The 19,729-nt window shown below is 35.5% G+C and overlaps 3 protein-coding genes across 40 annotated transcripts; all 3 read right to left on the reverse strand.

The window, feature by feature from the left end:
• Positions 1-206: 206 nt before the first annotated feature.
• LOC137727828 (cysteine-rich receptor-like protein kinase 26) lies at positions 207-2,977 on the reverse strand. The gene is made up of 7 exons (XM_068466665.2): positions 2,129-2,977; positions 1,877-2,005; positions 1,658-1,785; positions 1,364-1,574; positions 1,032-1,269; positions 750-900; positions 207-647 (listed from the first exon to the last, which is right to left on the reverse strand). The coding sequence occupies exons 1-7, from the start codon at positions 2,949-2,951 to the stop codon at positions 312-314; spliced, it is 2,016 nt and encodes a 671-aa protein (XP_068322766.2). The 5' UTR covers positions 2,952-2,977; the 3' UTR covers positions 207-311.
• A 2,516-nt stretch (positions 2,978-5,493) lies between these two features.
• Positions 5,494-8,385, reverse strand: LOC137727825 (cysteine-rich receptor-like protein kinase 27). Of its 4 annotated transcripts, none has more exons than XM_088677457.1 (7): positions 7,500-8,382; positions 7,258-7,395; positions 7,037-7,164; positions 6,740-6,950; positions 6,379-6,448; positions 6,132-6,282; positions 5,494-6,043 (listed from the first exon to the last, which is right to left on the reverse strand). In XM_088677457.1, the coding sequence occupies exons 1-7, from the start codon at positions 8,296-8,298 to the stop codon at positions 5,723-5,725; spliced, it is 1,818 nt and encodes a 605-aa protein (XP_088533583.1). In that variant the 5' UTR covers positions 8,299-8,382; the 3' UTR covers positions 5,494-5,722. The 4 variants fall into 4 exon arrangements, with proteins under 4 accessions (XP_088533583.1, XP_068322761.2, XP_068322760.2 ...); XM_068466660.2 differs by having other exon boundaries at positions 6,379-6,616; positions 7,500-8,381; XM_088677458.1 differs by having other exon boundaries at positions 5,818-6,043; positions 6,128-6,282; positions 6,379-6,616; positions 7,500-8,385.
• A 918-nt stretch (positions 8,386-9,303) lies between these two features.
• LOC137729823 (uncharacterized) lies at positions 9,304-15,011 on the reverse strand. Of its 35 annotated transcripts, none has more exons than XM_088677465.1 (10): positions 14,662-15,011; positions 14,413-14,459; positions 13,744-13,804; positions 13,488-13,649; positions 12,679-12,740; positions 12,477-12,527; positions 12,251-12,311; positions 11,238-11,285; positions 10,272-10,317; positions 9,304-9,641 (listed from the first exon to the last, which is right to left on the reverse strand). In XM_088677465.1, exons 3-7 carry the CDS (start codon positions 13,774-13,776, stop codon positions 12,281-12,283), a joined length of 339 nt encoding a protein of 112 aa, XP_088533591.1. In that variant the 5' UTR covers positions 13,777-13,804; positions 14,413-14,459; positions 14,662-15,011; the 3' UTR covers positions 9,304-9,641; positions 10,272-10,317; positions 11,238-11,285; positions 12,251-12,280. The 35 variants fall into 35 exon arrangements, 23 of the variants coding, with proteins under 23 accessions (XP_088533591.1, XP_088533590.1, XP_088533600.1 ...); XM_088677464.1 differs by having other exon boundaries at positions 9,304-9,742; XM_088677474.1 differs by adding an exon at positions 13,308-13,367 and having other exon boundaries at positions 9,304-10,317; positions 13,488-13,559; positions 14,596-15,011.
• Positions 15,012-19,729: the final 4,718 nt, after the last annotated feature.

Consider the following 19,729-nt stretch of genomic DNA (forward strand, 5'->3'; position numbering starts at 1 on the left):
AATCGGAACCGTTCAATTTCTTAATATTCATTTAAAGATCATTCCTACAAAGAATCATTCAAATTGGTATGGTTTAGTCATCCAAAAGTATGGAACAAATCGACGGTGTGAGTACCAAGTAACATTTTCATAATTAACCGTCTATATATTTGAATGATTAAACAATATTCGATTCGAATAATTTTTTGTTTGTAGGGATATGAAGATTAAGAAATTAATTGATTCCGATTATAAAGCTTATACGGTGCATATACATTATTCAAAAGAAGTGGGATATGTGCATTCCTCTCCATTGGGAACATAGCTCATAACTAGCGAGGATATGGTTCAGTAATATTTGAAGGCTCATTTTGCGTCACATAGATGGAGCTGCTTTTGGATTCATCAGACTCTGTCAATGTCGTCAAACACATGTCTGGTTCACCGTCGTCTTGCAAAAAAAATGCAGGTCGTGAGGGCACTGAAAGTGTGAGAGTCTCGCTATTAAGCATGGATACAATTGAAATCACGGTCGGCCTGTCAACCGCATTTTGTTGGACACAAAGTAAACCAACGTGGATGCATCTTATTATTTCGATTCTTGAACTTGTCGTCAACGTAGGATCTATGATATTTTGAGGTGTTTCCTCCCTCCAATTTCTCCAAGCCTATAAAAGTTCATCAATATAGTCAAAAGGAAATTTTTTACTACCAGTTAATGTTCTTTGGCAGGCAAAAGAGGGAATAACCAAATTGATTATACTACTCACATAGCTTAAAAGGTCCTCTTCACTTTTACCATATCGAAAACTGCCAATCTTTTTAGCACTAATAATTTCAAGCACTAACACACCAAAACTGAAGACGTCTGTTTTGACAGAGAAGCGCCCATGAATTGCATACTCTGGAGCCATATATCCGCTGCAATATTATATTCCAAATAAAAGAATGTAATTAAGTTCTAATGGAAACTTGAAAAACTTTGATTTCTATTGTAATCAAAGCACAAGACTAAAGTGTAAGATAGCTTGCAATGTTATTAGAGTACTTACTAGGTTCCCACAATTGTCTTTGTATCTCCTTGAGTTTGATCAATCATGAACAATCTGGCCATACCAAAATCAGCAATTTTGGGGTTCATATCTTCATCTAACAAAATGTTGCTTGCTTTTAGATCACGGTGAATAATTCGGAGCCGAGAGTCTTCATGAAGGTAAAGGATCCCTCGAGCAATGCCTTGTATGATCTTGTAACGTGTTTCCCATTCCAAATGCGCGTTATTTTGGGGGTCTAATGTATATTGTTTCGTTAGAAGGAACTGTGAATTTTTTATCTATAAGAAATCAGTATAAATTATACCAACAAAGAGATAGAGCAAATATACCAAAAATGAAGTGATCAAGACTTGCGTTAGCCACGTATTGGTAAATGAGGAGTCTTTCCTTTGCTTTTATGCAAAATCCAAGGAGCCTTACTAAATTCCGGTGTTGAAGCTGAGCAAGTAACTCTACTTCGTTCTTAAATTCACGATCACCTTGTTCAGAATTCTTAGAGAGCCTTTTCACGGCTATAAGTTGCCCATTCAATAGCCTTCCCTGAATGTTTAGCAGAAAACATAAAGTAAGGAAACAATTGTTAAGTATCATCTTTTTCTTGTGGACTTTATTTGTTTTGTTACCTTGTAAACAGTTCCAAATCCACCTCGTCCAAGCTTATTTGCATCAGAGAAGTCATCTGTTGCAGATTTTATAGTTTCGAAGTCATATTGCAACGACTCCACCAAATTTTCATCTGAATTCCCGTGACCTGAAAATAACAAATGTTCCAAAAAAGTTGGATGAGATAATTAAATGCATTTTAAAGATCAGAGTGTGACGATAAAACAGGTTGAACTTACCTTCACGTAATTTTACTCTTCGTTTCATCATTCTTAAGAAAATACATATACTACTCATGATAATAGCGACAGCAACCGAAACCACAGTGATGATGATGACAATTTCTCTTGTGTTACTCTTCTTTGCTGCTGAAATATTGTAAATCACAAGCGTAGTTTTGTTAAGAATCACACCACATAATTGTGAGGCATCGATTACATTTCAACATATGCAGGGAGCCGAAATACTAATTAATTTAAATACTAGCATACCTGGTGCTGGTGCTAGTGCTGGTGGAACTGGAATATCTATTTGCGAAGTGGTGAAAGGCCCAAAGAAATCACCATTATTCTCATACCTTAAGCTACAGCTGGGTTTAAGAACTCTTCCTCCACTTTTTCCACCGCAACATCCTGGAATAATTGAGAAGGAATCTTTAAGGCAATTGCTGCAATTTTGCTGGTTTATATCTGGAGTGCACTGGGCAAATGCATGTATTGTTTCGGCATCCGGGATATTTGCATGCCCTGCCGCAAATTTTTTAAGCGAATCCCCAGATGCAGCTTTCTCAATTAAAATACCCAACAAAGGGTTAAGAACCGCCTCAAACTGTTGAGAGTTTTTCGCTGAATTTGGGCTGGGCAAATACTTAGTTGGGTCCCCTTGCTCAATACCAAATATTAAGTTGTACGAGTAGCGAACCATACAACGCTCTCCCCATAGGATTGCTTCCTTATGATTTGGACAATTCTGCAAGAGAAGATGAGTGGTCTCGTTGACGCAAGTCCTACAATTGTCAAGTGCAAGGTCTCCTCTACATAATGCAATGGCATTGACTTTGCTGGAGTCTTGTCCCATTGAAGAACTGTAGAATCCAGATTTGTTTCGGGTGTCGGAGGAGAAGGAAGAGAAGAGTCTTTTGAGGTTGGATTGGTATATGTCACCGGGCGTGTAGTTGCCTGCAGTATCAGAACATATCCAGCAGTATTCAGCTGCGCTAGTGCAGGTGCGGAGGTCAAATTGGGCCATGGTGGGAGCTAGAAGGTTGAAGATAGCAGGAAGAATGAAGAGAAGTAATGGTCTGGAGAAATCCATTTCTCCTGCTCAATTCCGAGGCAACGCGGTTGAGGTTTGGCTTTATATAATTATACATGTATGTATGTATGTACATATGTACAGGTATATATGTAAATGTATGTAATGTACTTGTATGTATGGGTAGACAAGATCCCACATTAGAAATAATCTACGAACTTCAGTTTGAATTTTATCGCTAATATGGACAACTGTAAATCTTCTTCTTGGTCTTGCTTTTTCATCAACATGTTGGGATTGTGATGTCATTACACTAGCCTTTCTTATGACTTGATTCATGTAACCGTTTCGATTCACTTATTTCAATTGAAGACCCAAATTTAAATAAGAAAAATAATTACTCATCTCAATAAATTCATTACTATAAACTGATGGCCAGTTATAAAATTAAAATTCATGAGAGAAATTGAGAAATTATAAAAATTTAAGGGGGAAATTTGCAAATTTTAAGAGTTTAGGCGGGTACTTAGCTAAAATTAAAATTTAGAGAGAAATTTCGGCTAATATCTCATGTGTACGTTAAAAGTATGTGTTTCGCTGCTAATTACCCGGAGACCTTCAATTAATACTTTAATAGAGTAGCTAGCATTGGTTGTATCTTCTATAATCATCAACCCACCCTATTGTGAAAAAAATAAATAAATAAATAAAAATATAGATAAGTTTCTTGTTTTTTTTTTTTTGTTTTTTTTTGTTTTTTTTTTGTTTTTTTTTTTTTTTTTAATTTTGATGAAACGATATATATGCTAAGGATTGAAAGAATAATTTTTTTTTGTAGAATTCACTATTTATGAGATTCAAATTCAACAATTTTCTTAACTAATGACATTCAAATCTAATAATCGAACAAAAACAACGATCAAAATTAAATAAAAATATTTTAGAGGCTAAAATTATATGTTTATCATATTCCTATTTTCTTTTGTATACGAAGGAAAATGTTATAAACTTGTGGAACCAATTTTGTCAGTCACTAAAGTAATGTTTTTTTTTTTTTTTTTTTTTTTTTTTTTTTTTTTTTTGGGTCCGGTCACTAAAGTAATTGTCATATATTTGTTTTTAAGCTGAAAATCCAATAAAAAAAATTCAGGAGTGGCGTAGAATTGTCCGGAGAGTTGAAAATTGACAGTGATTGACAGTTTCGTCATGGTCCTTCAAATTTTTTTTTTTTTTTTTTTTTTTTTTGGAAAATCTTGGTCTTTCAATTTGACTATCTATGCCAGGATTGAGATGCCGTGTGAAAATGAAGGTTTCTGGATGGAGTTTTTAGCCAAACTTTGTTCTTACTTGTCTTTTTCTTCAAAATTTCAATAATTACATCTTCAGTTCAAATATTTAGTCTTTACGCTTCTTGGAAAAAATGTTTCTTTGGTCGGTGTGGATTGAATCTTCTTCTCCCAGTTCAAATATTTAGTCTTCACTCCTCTTGGAAAAATGTTTCTTTTGTACGAAATTTTTTTATTGATAATGAAAAAAGAAGTTGTTTCTAATCAGGGGATATAAACCTTACTACTCTTAAAACCAACAAAAAAAAAAAAACATGAAAAAGAAGAAGAGATATAAACCTTATATATCTAGAAACCAAAACAAGAAAGATTCAAAGAAAAGAAAGAGGAGACATGAAACCTAAACTCTCTAAAGCCAAACCTAAAATGTCTAAACCTATAAAATAATTCGAACGACACCACAAGGTTAGGATAAAAAACAAAAATGTGAGACAAACCTGTACGTTGAGATGCATACTAATTTGAGAAGCTGCAACCAGGCAAGCCAACATAATCTGAAAACAAAGCATGAGCCGCTGACAGCGGTTAATCATGTTATGTTAAAGTTGGAGAAGACAAGTCCATATTAGCAAAATTGTTCGCAACAAAATTTTCTTCGCGATATATGTGAAATTCGTAAAAAGTTATTTTCTGAATGCGGTCCAAACAAATAAATCATTGTGTACGAAGAGGCCAAATGTGTACGTGAATACTCTTTTCCACTTGACTCTTCCACCCTAGTTTCAGCCCCTTGAATTTTCACTGGAAGATCATGGTTTTAGATATTCTTTTGTAGGCCATAAAAAGTGACGGTGGTGGTCTTTTTAACATCACCCTTTGAATATTCCTTTTTATTTTTCACGACCGACTGTATACCTTACAAAAATTTTCTATTTTTAGCATGTAATTTTGCTTTTTAAAGTTCATTTATCTATCGACATAAATATTTAAGAGAAGGTTACTTGTCAACTACAATTTTTTTCATAGATGAATTGTTGATTTTGTCTCTAAATTAGCACTTAAGTAAAAATTAGATCTCTAAACTATTTTTTTTTCGAAAAAATTAATATAAATAGCTTAGTACTAGTGTCTAGTATTGTTACTCTTCATTTATAAATGAAAGCATCTTGTGACTCTTCTCTACATGTCGTAAGAAATTCTTATGTTAGAGACCTAGCTAACTTGTCTTCTGTGAAAATTAAACTTTAGCTGCTGTTTGGTATTTTCTTTCTTTACTTTATTGATCAAAAAATTTGTTCTAAACACGTAACTCTGGATTTATCTACATGCAAGAACAAGTTCCCTTTCAAAATAAAGAAAAATAACATTGTTGGTGTTCCAAGTACACAAAAAACTTTCTCCACACAATCAACATAAAACAAATTTGTGCTTAAACCAAACCAAAACGCCTACATATGTTAATATCAATGCTGGAGTGAGATTGACCTTGCAGTTTATATAATAAAATTAAAAACAAAAACTAAAAACAAAAAGCCTACATTTTTTTTAGCGAGGATATAGCTCAGTAATTGAGTCCTCATTTATCGACACATGCTCAGGGTTTTTAGATTCATATGATTGTGTTCGTTCCGTCGTGTCTGTTTCACTGTTGTGCAAATAATATGCAGGTCTTGAAGGTAATGGGAGTGTCATAGAATGACTATTAAGCAACGAAACAACTGAAGTCATTGTCGGTCTGCTAGTCACATTTTCTTGGACGCAAAGTAAACCAATGTGGATGCATCTCATCATTTCAGTTCCTAATCCCGTCGTCAGCACAGGGTCTATGATATTTGTCACGGTATCCGCCTTCCAATTTCTCCATGCCTATAATAAAAGTTGAGAAGTACATTAATGAAAGAAAGTTCATGTACTGAGAGTTAAATAATGTGTAAAAGAGTATATTCTTACTCACATAGGTTAAAAGGTCCTCTTCATTCTCAGCACTTAGGAAACTGGTAATCTTTCTACCACTTAAGATCTCAAGGACTAACACGCCAAAACTAAAAACATCTGATTTGACAGAAAAACGACCATGGATCGCATATTTTGGAGCCATATATCCACTGCATAATTATATTCACCAAATTAAAACATGAATTTCGGGCTTCTAGCAAGGCAAGCACACGAACGTGTTTTAGCTAGAATTTTTGTATACTTACTAGGTCCCCATGATTGTCTTGGTATCTCCTCGAGTTTGATCCATCATAAACAATTGAGCCATGCGAAAGTCTGCAATTTTAGGATTCATATCTTCATCTAACAGAATGTTGCTAGGTTTAAGATCACGGTGAATGATTCGAGGACAAGAATCTTCATGAAGGTAAAGAAGCCCTCGAGAAATCCCTCTTATGATTTTGTAACGTGTTTCCCAATTCAAATGTCCATGATTGATTGGATCTAAATACAATTGCAATAGAACGAAATATGATTCATAAGTTTTTCTTTTGTTGATACAATTTTCAGTAACAAAAAATTTAAGAGGAATGTTGTCAATTATGCCAAAAGATAGAGCAAACATACCAAAAATGAAGTGATCAAGACTTGCGTTGGGCACGTATTCGTAAATGAGGATTCTTTCCCCTGCTTTCAAGCAAAAACCTAGCAGTCGTACTAGATTCCGGTGGTGAAGTTGAGAAAGCAACGTGACTTCAGTTTTCAATTCACGATCACCTTGTTCAGAATTCTTAGAGAGTCTTTTCACGGCTATATATTTTCCATTTGGTAGCCTACCCTGAAGTTTATAAGGAAAAAAAAAAGTTAGATGGGTTAAACAATTTTTCAGTAAATCGTTTTTCTTGTAATATAGTGTTTTGTTACCTTGTAGACAGCTCCAAATCCTCCTTGGCCAAGCTTATTTGCATCAGAGAAGTCATCTGTTGCAGATCTTATAGTTTCGAAGTCATATTGCAACGATTCCACCACACCAATGTCATCCGAATTATCATCTGAAAAGTACGTGACAGCTTAATCATCACATCTGTTCTGAGAGAAAAGCATAATATATGAGACTAAGTGACAATAATCACAGTTGGACTTACTTTCAAGTTTCAGTTTTTTCCTTCGTCTCCTCATTCTTGAGGAAATAAAAATTCCGATAAGAATCATAGCGACAAAAACAATCGCAACAACAGTGATGATGACGACGATGACTGCTTTTGATATGGTACTCTTCTTTCCTGCAAAACATCAGAAGGGTGCTTTCATTTTATTGGGCATCACAAACAGATAGCAAAGACAAAGAATTAATTGTAATGAAAGCATCCATTAAGTTTAACCATACCTGGGAGAGCTACTAGAGAATCGGCGGTAAAGTCATAGAAAAGATTTGTCTCGAATCTCAAATTACAACTCGGCTTAAGAACTCTGCCTCCTTGCTTTCCACCACAACACTCTGGTATTTTAGAGATAGCCCCTTTAAGGCAACCACTGCAATTTTGCTTACCCAAATCTGGCGTGCACTGCAAAAGTGCATATATTGGTTGGTTTGTTGTACTTCCTTGGATAATCACATGTCCAGCTGCAAATTTTTTAAGAGAATCCCCCGACGCAGCCTTCTCGGTTAAAGTATCCAAAAAGAGATTGAGCACCAAATCAAATTCTTCGGGATCAGTTGCGCTACTCAGGCTAGGAAGGTACTTAATAGGCTCATCCTCCTGAGTACCAACTATTAATTTTCTCGAGTATCGCACCATGCAACGCTCCCCCCATATGATTGCTTCGTCTTGATTCAAACAATCCTTCAAGAGAATGGAACTAGACAGGTTGACACAAGTGTGGCAGTCGTTGAGGGACACATCTCCTCTACACAATGCAATTGCGTTCACTTTGTCGGGGTCTTGCCCCGTCGATGAATTGTAAAGGCCGGAGTTGGTTTGATTGTTGGAAGAGAAAGAGGAGAGGAGGGTGTGGAGGTTTTTTTGGTAGGCGCCACCGTCTTCGTAGGTGCCAGTGTAGGAACATCTCCGGCAGAAATCAACTGTATAATTGCATACAGCGTCATTGACTTGGGCTACGGCGGGTGCAAGAAGGTCCAAGAGAATGGAAACAATGAAGAGAAATAACATTCTTGATGAATCCATTTCTGTTTCTCAAGTGAACAGTAGTTTGAATTTTAATTGAGTAGTAACCCGTGTTTTAAAAACTGAGGCATGAGGCGTGGCTGGGTGCTCTTTCGAGGTGGGTGCTCTTTCGACTTTATTATTGATTTTATATATATATATATATATATATATATATATATATATATATTAATAAGGGTGAAATGCTGATTTAGTCGTTGAACTATCAACTCAATGAAAATTAGATTCCTGAATTATTTTTCAGTAAAATAAGTCCCTAAATTCATTACAAATTGCTAATTTCATCACTATTATTATATTCAAAGCTATTTTATCCAATTTTTCGTCAACTTAAGTCACTTGACACACTTTAGAGTGTAATACCATCATTTTCTTGTCTATAAGCCCTTAACATTTCATATAGGTTGTGAATTTAATATCTAATTTACCCTCAAAAGTTAAATTACACTATTTCTTTATGAAAAACTACCAATCTACCCTCCAATGTGTATCACATGCAAGTAACGTGACTTAAATTGACGAAAAATTAAATATATTAGCTTCGAATATAACATTAGGGATGTAAGTGGCAGATTTTTATAATTCATGGACTAATTTTTCTGAAAAATATAGTTTAGGACTCTAATTTTCATTAAGGTGATAATTCAAAAACTAAATTGGTTGTTTATCCTATTAACCAGCGAGTCTTCAGCTCTTGGTTTAATACACCACTAACTAGCATGATGCATTTGCTTCGCTAATCATCAAGTCACACTGGACTTGTATTCATATCTTATTCTAAGCCAGTTACGAGAAAAAGAACCAAATTTGAGCATACAAGAATGACATCACTATCCAAACCCATATTGATCTACCCCAGTTGAGAATTTAGACTTGGAATAATTACAAAGACGAATTTGAACTGCATTATTGCTAGTCTAATATAAGGTTAAGTTCACCCCCATTTTCTTAAGTGTAAATAATATCGATTATTTAAAAATATATGAATAATAAAAACCTCCATCATTGCCTAATATTGCTGATGATAATTAATATTGACCAATTCCAAATCATATCTCCTTCGCTATCCATGGCAGTGTTAAATATTTTTATTTTGTTTTAAAATACAAAAAATAACAAATTTCCAACAAATTGTGGGAAATGAAAGCGACGCAGCGCAGACCCAAATGCCTCACAGTTAGCGGATACTCCCCTCCTCCTCACCGCCTCAAGACTCCTTTTCTCGCTCACCTTCTTAACATGTCTCCTCAATCACCGCCGGCATCTACCTCCTGCAAGTACTAGATCCTAATATATCGAGCAGTGAAAGCCATACCCCGTTCCTTGTCTGTTCAAGTCAGATTCTGTTACAATCCGACATTAGTTTTTCTGGTAAAATATTCCCTATTATCGTGAAATGATCAAAATGAGTTGAGTGGGTACTAGAAAATACGTCCAGGCGTCGCTGCGGGAACCAGTTGTTTCAACCGTAATTAGACGAATGAAATACATTTAAGTTAAATAAATTCAACACAATTATGAACAAACAATTGGTTACATGAGTGAATGCGATTGATAAGATAAGCAATTTTGCTTTTATATACATTCAAGTGAGCAGGCATATACACACATTGTACAATGAGTGGGAAGAAACTAAACGTCTTTGATTAGAACGAGATGGTTTCCAAAAAAGTTCTGTTTCCTTAAGAAACAACAGAAACATGTAGTTCACACATAATATGTGGCCTGTAGTATAGGCAACCATTTCAACAGGTAATTAAAAACATAAAATGTTGAGGACTTGTTCAAGTAGCTAATTTTGTAACCATTTCAACAATTTTATTTCTGATTTGAATATAACCAACAACCCTAATTGTTGTATACACTAAGCTCTGCAATTGAAAATGTTTAATTAAATTTTCCAACTTACTAAACTAAATCCTACAAAATGAAATAGCAGAAACAGAATTAGAGAGAAGGAAGAAATCACTGACCTTCGAGTTGTTCAAAGCTCTGATGGGTGTTTCTTTTCATCCAGCCCTAAAAACAGAACCCACAATTGTAATATAATATCCAATCACACTCGTTCCCTCAACCCTACCCCCAAATCTTGTACCCAATCAACTCTCTTTATGTCCCCCTGATCGTGCACCCGCTGTCACCTTCGCTCTGCAACCAACCCCCTCACCTATCTCCCCCAAATCACACCCCCACTCTCTGCAACCAACCCCCTCTCCTCTCTCCCCCATATCACACCCCCACCCTGTGAAGGCACTGACACCAGACCATCTCCCCCAAATCGCAGAAAACAAACCCTAAACCAAATCCCTAAAATCCCGCCTAAATCCTCCCACACTTCTCTCGGACACTCCCTATCTCTATCTGCAATTCCTCGAACAAATCTCCTAAATCCTATCTCGGACTCCCTCATCTCTCTAGAAATCGCACAAACAAAACCCCATACCTAATCCTCGAAATCCCACCCAAACCTGATCCCTGAAACCCTTTCTCTCGGACATCCCATACCACAGAAAATGCATCTGAACTTTAGTTTATAAAATCACAGGCCGCCTTCTCTCTTCCTACCTTTTAACAATTCACCAGTAAGATTATCTCACTAAAAACTTTTATTAGCAAATCCAGTGACGAATGATGTGAAACTGAAGCTGTAATGAAAGCTTATATTAAGAAAGAATGAAAAGCCGTCTTTCTACAACTTGAAACCAAAATTTAAGTGAATGGCCCTGTAACTAAGGTTATTGAACATGATTAATTATCCGCAACTCTCAACCTTGTAACCTGAATCAAGATGGTTTCACACATACTGATAGAAAACCAAAATATCAGTGTTTGGGGAAGTTACCTTATTTGAAATACCACTAAAAAACAGAGTATACTTTTAGGCAAATATTGTTTAAACACCCAAACATAATTCATGATATCTGCCAAAAAGAAAATACCTCTCGATTAGATTTCTTTCGTTCATGAACTTTCTCCTTGATAAACTCCTGAGATAGAACCAAAAAAGAAAACAAGTCACAATTGGTGCAAGTAGAGGGGAAGGAGGCAGAGAAAAGTAGGAATTTATGAGTACACCACTCCTGTTTTAGGTTCCCAACTTATAAGGATGCTAACTTCATCATATAGGTCTACCGTTAAACGCATTTCTTTCCGAAATTAAATTAAGAAAAAAATTCGACACCCACATGCCACAACACAATGTTACATGAAGTAATCTTACCATCACAGCCAAATTGACACAAAAGTTCTGAGTCCTTTTGAAAGCGAAAGTCAAGCGATTAATCAAATACTCATTTTCCAAAAAACAAAAAAACCCAACAGAAATATATAAAAAGTAAAAGTAACTAAGTTCCCAATAGTCTAATCCATCAGAAAAATACAAACTTGAACATGTTTGAGTATAAGGACCATAAGAAAGAAGCAGGGGATGCAAAATTTTGAGAATGGATCTAATAATACTCATCAAGTACAGATAATCAAAGTTAAAAGGAGGTAATAAAGGTATAGAAAAAAGAAGAATATATTCTACGAATGAATGAAACAAAAGACGGTGACACTGGAATGGAAACACTTCAGGAGGCCAGAGGAAGAGGGACAATTTTTTTCTTTCTAGCATTTACCGATAATGATGCTAACTTCATCATATAGTACTACAGTTAAAACACATTCTTTTCCAAAATTAAATTAAGAAAAAATTCAACATTCACATACCACAATAATTATACTGTTCCATGAAGTAATCTTACTATGACAGCCAAATTGACACAAAACATTTGTTCAGCAATCTGATTACGAAACAACCAACTAATTAAACACCAAATGATAGGCACGATTCCGGTAACCAAATTCAAAAAACAGAGTTCAGATAACAAAATGCAAAGAACACGATACATATAGTAAAATTCAAGAACATGATTCAGAGGATTTGAACTATATTGTGTTGAAAACTTACCAAAGAGTGACAATTCCAGGGCAGTAGCAGTCAGGCTTCTTCACTCCTCCAGTTGCGGGTGCTAATTTAATTGCAGCATATACAAAATTAAAACAATTAGCAACTTAGATTCAATAATCTGATTGTTTCTTGGAAAAAATCGCTTGTAATTATCAATTCTAATTTTCGACATTAGAAACCCAAACGAAATGCACCTTGGTGGCAAGTGCCTTCCTCAGAGCCTTACCACTTCGTACGACCCATTTCTTCACAAATGAATGATAAAAACGCAAAGAATCTGAAGTAAGAGAGACGAAGAACCGTAAGAACCCAGAGGTTACGAACATAACCGCGCAATTAACTTTGAAAGCATAAAGAATTACAAAAACAACATAGTATGTTTCATTATCATCATATACAAATTCAATCTACAAACTCATTGTTTCTACCTAATTCCTCCACTAACAGCACCGCTCCAATTTGGTACCTGCATCACCAGAGTCAGAGAAGCCTAACATGGGAAAAGAACTATCCAATTAGGAGGCTTCAATTGAAATTCCTGATGCATAAAAATCAAAACTAAATTGAAATTATAATCAATTAGGGGGCTTCAATCAAACCAATTCCAAATTCAAAATAAAAATTTCTAGTAGTCATCGTCCTTGGATTCCATCTTTGTCTGACCACAAAATCCTAACGGCGACTGTACAATGCTTAAACACAACCCAAATTAATTCAAATGAAATATGCACAATCCAATCCCAACTCTGTGAACCTTTCACCAATAAACCAAAAAGCCCAACAACAAAGTAAAACAAAGGAAAGTTTTTTTAAGACAGAGGAGCACAAACTATATTAAAATAGACCAAAATGAGTAATAAGTCATTGGAAATTGATGTGTCCTTGGAAATTATGATAAGTGAAGAACTTAGCACCATGGCTAATACTTCACCATTCTAAGCATTTCCATATCTCTCCTTGTATATATGAGGGTACACATTCAACCCTCACCTGTTTCTTTTTTGAGAGTTCTGCATACTAATTGGAAGAAACCAAGGAATTCAAAGTTTTTCCATACCTCGGCTTATATTGAGGGAATTTGATGTGCCATAGAACATACCAATTCAAAGTGAGAAATCTGAGTCACAACACATTTTGGTTTTACAATTTTGTTCAAATACGAAACAAATCTGTGCATACAAAGACTGATACAAAAATCTGAAATGAACATGATGTCTACAAAGGTTTTAGAAGTTACCAATAAACAACGCCGGAAGAAGGCACAAATATGGCCCCGAAAATCCCAGAAGAAGCAGATGACTCCTTCGACCTGAAAAACTCGTAAGTGAAGAAAGAAGACGACGACCCAGTTAGCAGATGACGTGCCCCTGAATTGCTTCCCACCAATGTGACTCCTCAACTTCAAATAGGGAAACATCAAATCAATTTGGTCTAATCAAGTGAAATCACATTATTCTGGAAATGATAAAATCATTCATGTAAGAGATACTCACATATCTCCTTTCATACATAGATTTGTTGTGCATCTAAATAAATCTTTTAGGATTGTACTGGCTAAAATATATTGGAAAATAATCAGAAGAAAGCACTTTTAGTTGGTTAACTATTATAAATTACGGAAATTAGTATGAAAGTACCAAACTATATCCCAATTAAGACAAAAGGCTTGCTTGACCAAGTTTAATAAACCAACATAGATGAATTGATCTATCATTATTGTTTGTCATATATTTGTTGCTTTATCTTTCATCTTTTCGTTACTTTCTCGATTTATCTCACACTACAACCTCTTCATCATTCAATGAATTCAGATTTCAGATAAAGACAGAGGACACCTTATTAACTCTAATCCTCACTAACCAACTAAGCTTAAATGCTACTGTTTTGCTCAAATTAAATAAATTGTACCCCTCTTCCCCCATTTTCCGCGCAATTCACCACCTAAACAATGCAATAAAAAACTGAAAGAAGGGACTTTACACACATATATCATTCCATCTCTCAAACTTATTGACTCTAATCCTCACTGACCGACTAAGCTTAAATGCTACTGTTTTGCTCAAACTAAATAAATTGTACACTCTCTTCCCCCATTCTCTGCGCAATTCACCACCTAAACAATGCAATAAAAAACCGAAAGAAGGGACTTTACACACATATACCTTTATATGGTTTGAAATCGCCTCCAGCCCTTTTCCTAGTCCAATCCCTAAAAACCAAAACCAAAAACAGAGAACTCATCAGAAACCCTAGACCATCCAAATTCGAAGATATCCATAGCCCCCAGCTAGTCCAATCCACAAAAAAATCATAAACCAAGCAAAAAAATTAAAGAAATCTCATACCTTCTATAAAAAATCAAAGTGAAAACCAGAGAAGCTACATTCGTGAGGAGAGGAAGAGATTGATACCTTGCCGGACGTTGGGGGTGGCCCGAATCAACCGAAAAAACCTTGCGCGATTTCATCGTTGTATGGCAAACTTAGGACGAATTGAAGTTTGATGAGAAAAAACGGAGGAACTTCAAGAGAGAGAGAATTCGAGAGCTCTGTTGCAGTTGCCATCGCAGTGTGGACTGTGGAGACACTGAAGGCGAAGGAATTGATTCGCAGTATGAAGGGGATCTGGAGATGACTGTTGAGAGGCTGGGGCCGACTGATTTGCAGAGCTTCTGTGTGAAGGGAAGGATTTGCATATCCCTGAAATCCCTCTCTCTCTCCTTCTCTCTCTATCTCTATCTCAGAGGCAGCATGGCCTCCTGTCTGTCCTACAATCCCCTCACCATCAATACCAATCAGTCCCAACAATTAAGATGACAAAACTACCCTTCAAACTTTTAATTCGGACCGTCAGACATTTGATTTTGCAGTAGAATTGATGAAACTAAAGTTACTATTGAACTTCTTTGTATCTTATTACAAATTCTTACGAATACTTGAATTTTAATAAAGGGTGTAGTCAAATTCGGATTTGAAAGAATTTTCAAAAACATTAAAATTTTAATGTAATCAATTAAAAGATTCTAAATGATTTTAGAATCTATTCAAATCTAGGTGTAGTCAATTAAAAAATTTTAAAATCCATTCAAATTTAAGTGTATTAAAAAAATTAAGATTTTGGAGGACTTCTGTCACGCCCCGATCCCGACATACGTCTAGGATCGACACGTAACGTCACCAAATACTCATCTTTAACTTACCCCGCCTCCGGAAAAAGTGAAACATAACTTAAGATCCGACTGCACAATTATTCTTTGTAGACTTTATGGCTGCATCTAACATCCTCGTTAGACTGCCTACCTACCCTAAATAGGAATCAAGTCATTCGTAATTCATTACTTCAGTACACTCGAACATTCATCACATAAGTCGTTATGTCCCAACAAAATATCACCATGAATATCATGCAATCTTTCAAATAACAAACGACAAAGCACAATCATATTATCTCGTCATATTTATCAACAAGTCAGTCATAACAATAACAATGATATCCAACATAATAATCACACAAGACGAATAACATTTCCACTTCATCTATCACATAAATCATCACGTTCCCACATGAAATCACATTTCATAGCGTGTAACATATTAAAGAATTAGCAAAGCACAATATTATTCTCCAGAAATATTAATCAACTAAAATAATCATAATAACGACACTCATATCCAACGTCACTCCACAATCCCGTAAATAATTAATCAATTCGTGAATCAAGATGTACAATCTTAGCATTTAATTACGCTCATCAAGCAATGCGATAACAAAACATTTCACGAATTAACCAAGAAACTCTATATAATTCCCCACTTGGATTATGAGTAATAACCATGGTAATTCTAATTTATTTTCACAATATCTATGGTGGGTAATTCCCATCTACTCGAATTTAGGATTCTAAGATCACCTTACGGAATGAACAAGAGTAAGGATTCCGGACCACTCAACGAAATCCAACAACATCGGGTTCCGGACCACTCAACGGAACCAAAATATCAAGCAATTTCTCGTAATCTACCTAGACCTGTCATATGGAAAGTCAATGCCTACATTATAGGATTGGTGCTCTGGCAAATCAGGCACTCAGATAAGCTGCAAGGCTCGGGTGAGTAACAATAATATAAGCATGTGATACAATAATAAAACTAGTCATCAATCACAATTTATAGACCTTGAATATAAATCATTCATAAGAAATCAATATCAACCCTTTGAAAACTCTGAATGAGTCACCTAGACATCCAACGGTTCGTCTGAAACAAATCACAATATCTCACAACCATAATCTCATACAACACAATTAAAAGTAGGGCTAGAGGGATGCAATTCGACCGAAGCCTACATAAGTAACCAAACAAGAAGTCGCCCCCCAAAGCGGATTAACCAAGCAGAGCCACCCCTAAGAAAGTAACCAAGCAGGCAGTGACCCCCCAATGCGGATTAACCAAGCAGAGTTACTCCTACAACTATTAGGAGGTGATCACTCAATGCGGATTAACCAAGCATGATCACTCATAAGCATACATGGCTATAAGGATCGCCCAACGTGGATTAACCAAGCGCGATCCATGCATATAGTATGGTCCCCCAATACGGACTAACCAAGCAAGACCACTAGTGACCCCCCAATGCGGATTAGCCAAGCAGGGTCCTAGTCCACTACTAGCCTTCACCTTTCATCAAATCAAGTCAATCATATAAAGCAAACCATATTTCCAATATGCACGTCAAATCCCACTTCATAAACTACCTTGATGGCTAAATATAAAAATTAACAATTTATAGGAAATATAATTATAAAACCATTTCATATTCACATATATTAAAGTCATTCACATTTCATCATATCATACCATCTATGCAAATCAACCACATTTCAAATATGCACATCAAATCACATATCACGATCATCATCAGTACACAAGCCAAATCATGTTTAATAAACATAGATCTATGGCTAAATATATATATATATATATATATATATATATATATATATATATAATCACATTTAAATAGAAATCACATTATAAACCCAAGTTATATTCACAGATGATACCAATATAAGAAATCAAGGTAATAACCACATCATATATGTTCAAGTCACTCTCTAACCAATGTAGGTCCACTAGACTTCACTTAAGTCTCCTATAGTACTAATTTTATTATTTAGAACGTATCAAGACATGTTGACTACAATTCAACTCTCGGTCAACGATAGGGTCCACCACTCTACGTAATTCGATCTTGAAGATCCGCACATCGGATTTATGATCCATAACTTCCCAAAGTTCACATTATGTTTCTAGAATAATATACTAAAATTTCATTATGATCCAACGGTCGGATTGTTGTCAATCACACAAACAAGTGGCGGTCCAAATTGATCACCACACCAAAAAATTGAATTTTTGGAAACCGAGCTAGACATAGGTTCACAGGGTTACTAGAGGTATTTGAAAGCTAGACAACACTCGTGAACAATCCCACGCACCGCCACACACAGTGGTAGTCAAGATGGATGATTTAGAAACCTCGAATTTTCAACATTAACTAGATGAGCTCAAGTTTACGTGGTAGTTAGAACTCAACAAGAGAAACACTTTTCACAACTGGACCGACGATAATTTCTAACCGGAAACCGTCCAAATTCACCAGAGAAAACCGGATTTCTAGGGTTCTAAACACCCAACTCTAAAATGAATACGAAAGCATAAACTAAGCATACCAACTTGAAGATTATGAAGAGTAGATGAAGTTTCATACCTCACTCAAAGGAAGGGGTTGTTGGAATCACCGGAAAAATGATAAAACCGCCGAAAAACTTGTGGGCTTTGCAGCTTCGAACTGCAAAGATGGAAAAGAAATTGGGAAATATAACACCACAGAGATGTAGGGTTCGTGAAGAGCTTTCCATGGACAACAAGATCACCCAAAATGGAGCTCGGATGAAGAAGATACAAGCAAGTCAAGTTTTGTGGGTTTACGGGTCCAAGTCTCCCCTAAAACGGGTTAGTAGCAGCTCCCCTGCCCACTTTCAGAAAACCTCCCCCTTTTCTGGAGGTTTCACTCCATTTATAGCATTTTGGTAATTTTACCAAAATGCCATCAACTTCAAATGACTCTAACATTTCCGTTTTGATTCGGAAATAAGATCTGTTTACGTCTACGTGCACATGAAATCGAACTCTACCTAACCAATTCAAGAGTTGACCAAAAAGGTCAAAAAAATTTGAAATGACTAAAGTACCCCTCACTTTGTTTTTCTCAAATTTGGAGAATTAACGAAGTAGTTCCAATCAAATATTCGAAATACGTCAAGAATGAAATAAAATAATAATTTTGGGGACGTGATATCACAATTTCAATAAGTTGTGGATTTTGTGGGATTTGAGAGCTATAACCAAGAGTAAAAAGAATCTAACCTCACCCCCTAGATTTCAAATCCTTCCACAACAATTCATTCAAATTCTTTAAAATTCATATAAATTTTGTAGAAATCTTTAATCCTCTTAAATTCTATAAAATCTATCATTTTTTAAATCTTTTAAAATCTTAATTGATTGCATCCCTTAAAGTTAAAGTCCTTACATCAGAATCTGAAGTAAGGTCTAGCTCATTGAATCACTATGCAATGCATTAAATTCAAAGTTGCAATGAAACAAATACGAATCGAAAACTCTGTATTGGCCACACAAACAGCTCAAATTGATCATTTACGAACATTGACCATAAATCAACACTAATTTACATTAAGATAACCAAATGATTGATGAAAACAAAGCACATTGAATTGAATTACACAAAGAAATGGACAAATCGAACAGAGGATTCCTGCCGAGGAAATAGTAAAGATAACATCAATAGATATAAAATATTAATAATAAATAAATAAATAAATAAAGAGAGAAATGGGGAGAACTCTCAAGAAGAGAGAGGTCGGCAAAGAAAAAGAAAAAGAAAAAGGGGGAAAAGAATGAAGGAGGGGGAAGGAAGACGGTGGAAAAAAGGAAAAGCTGGGGAAAAAAAATCGAAGGGCCAGGGGAGGAAGACGGGTGCTAGGGGTGACTCTTGTTTCTGCGGATGTTGAGATCAACGTGAACGCCGCCATGCTTCAGGTTTGAGTTGTATGATTTCATTTATGCAAAATACTATTTTGTGTCAAAATATAGAAATAAATATCTATAGACACCATTACTTACAAGGATTTTAACTGGATTTGCTCCCTCCTGGTTATTTGGGTGATGTAAGACGAACAGTAGCTTTAAGTTTTTTACTTTTTATTTGGGTTGTTTACAGCAACAGACGATCGTGCCATTGTTGTTGGTATATGATTTGCCAGGAAAGTTCTGTACATAAGCATACAATAAAACATTGACATATACAAGCCATTGTTGTAGGTATATGATGTTGGGTGTTTCTGTTTACACTGAGACTTAATAGTTATAAATAGAAAGCATAAGATTAGCTTGTATT

This window comes from Pyrus communis, chromosome 10 (assembly GCF_041283825.1).
Source record: "Pyrus communis isolate YQ-2024b chromosome 10, ASM4128382v1, whole genome shotgun sequence".
NCBI lineage: Eukaryota > Viridiplantae > Streptophyta > Magnoliopsida > Rosales > Rosaceae > Pyrus > Pyrus communis.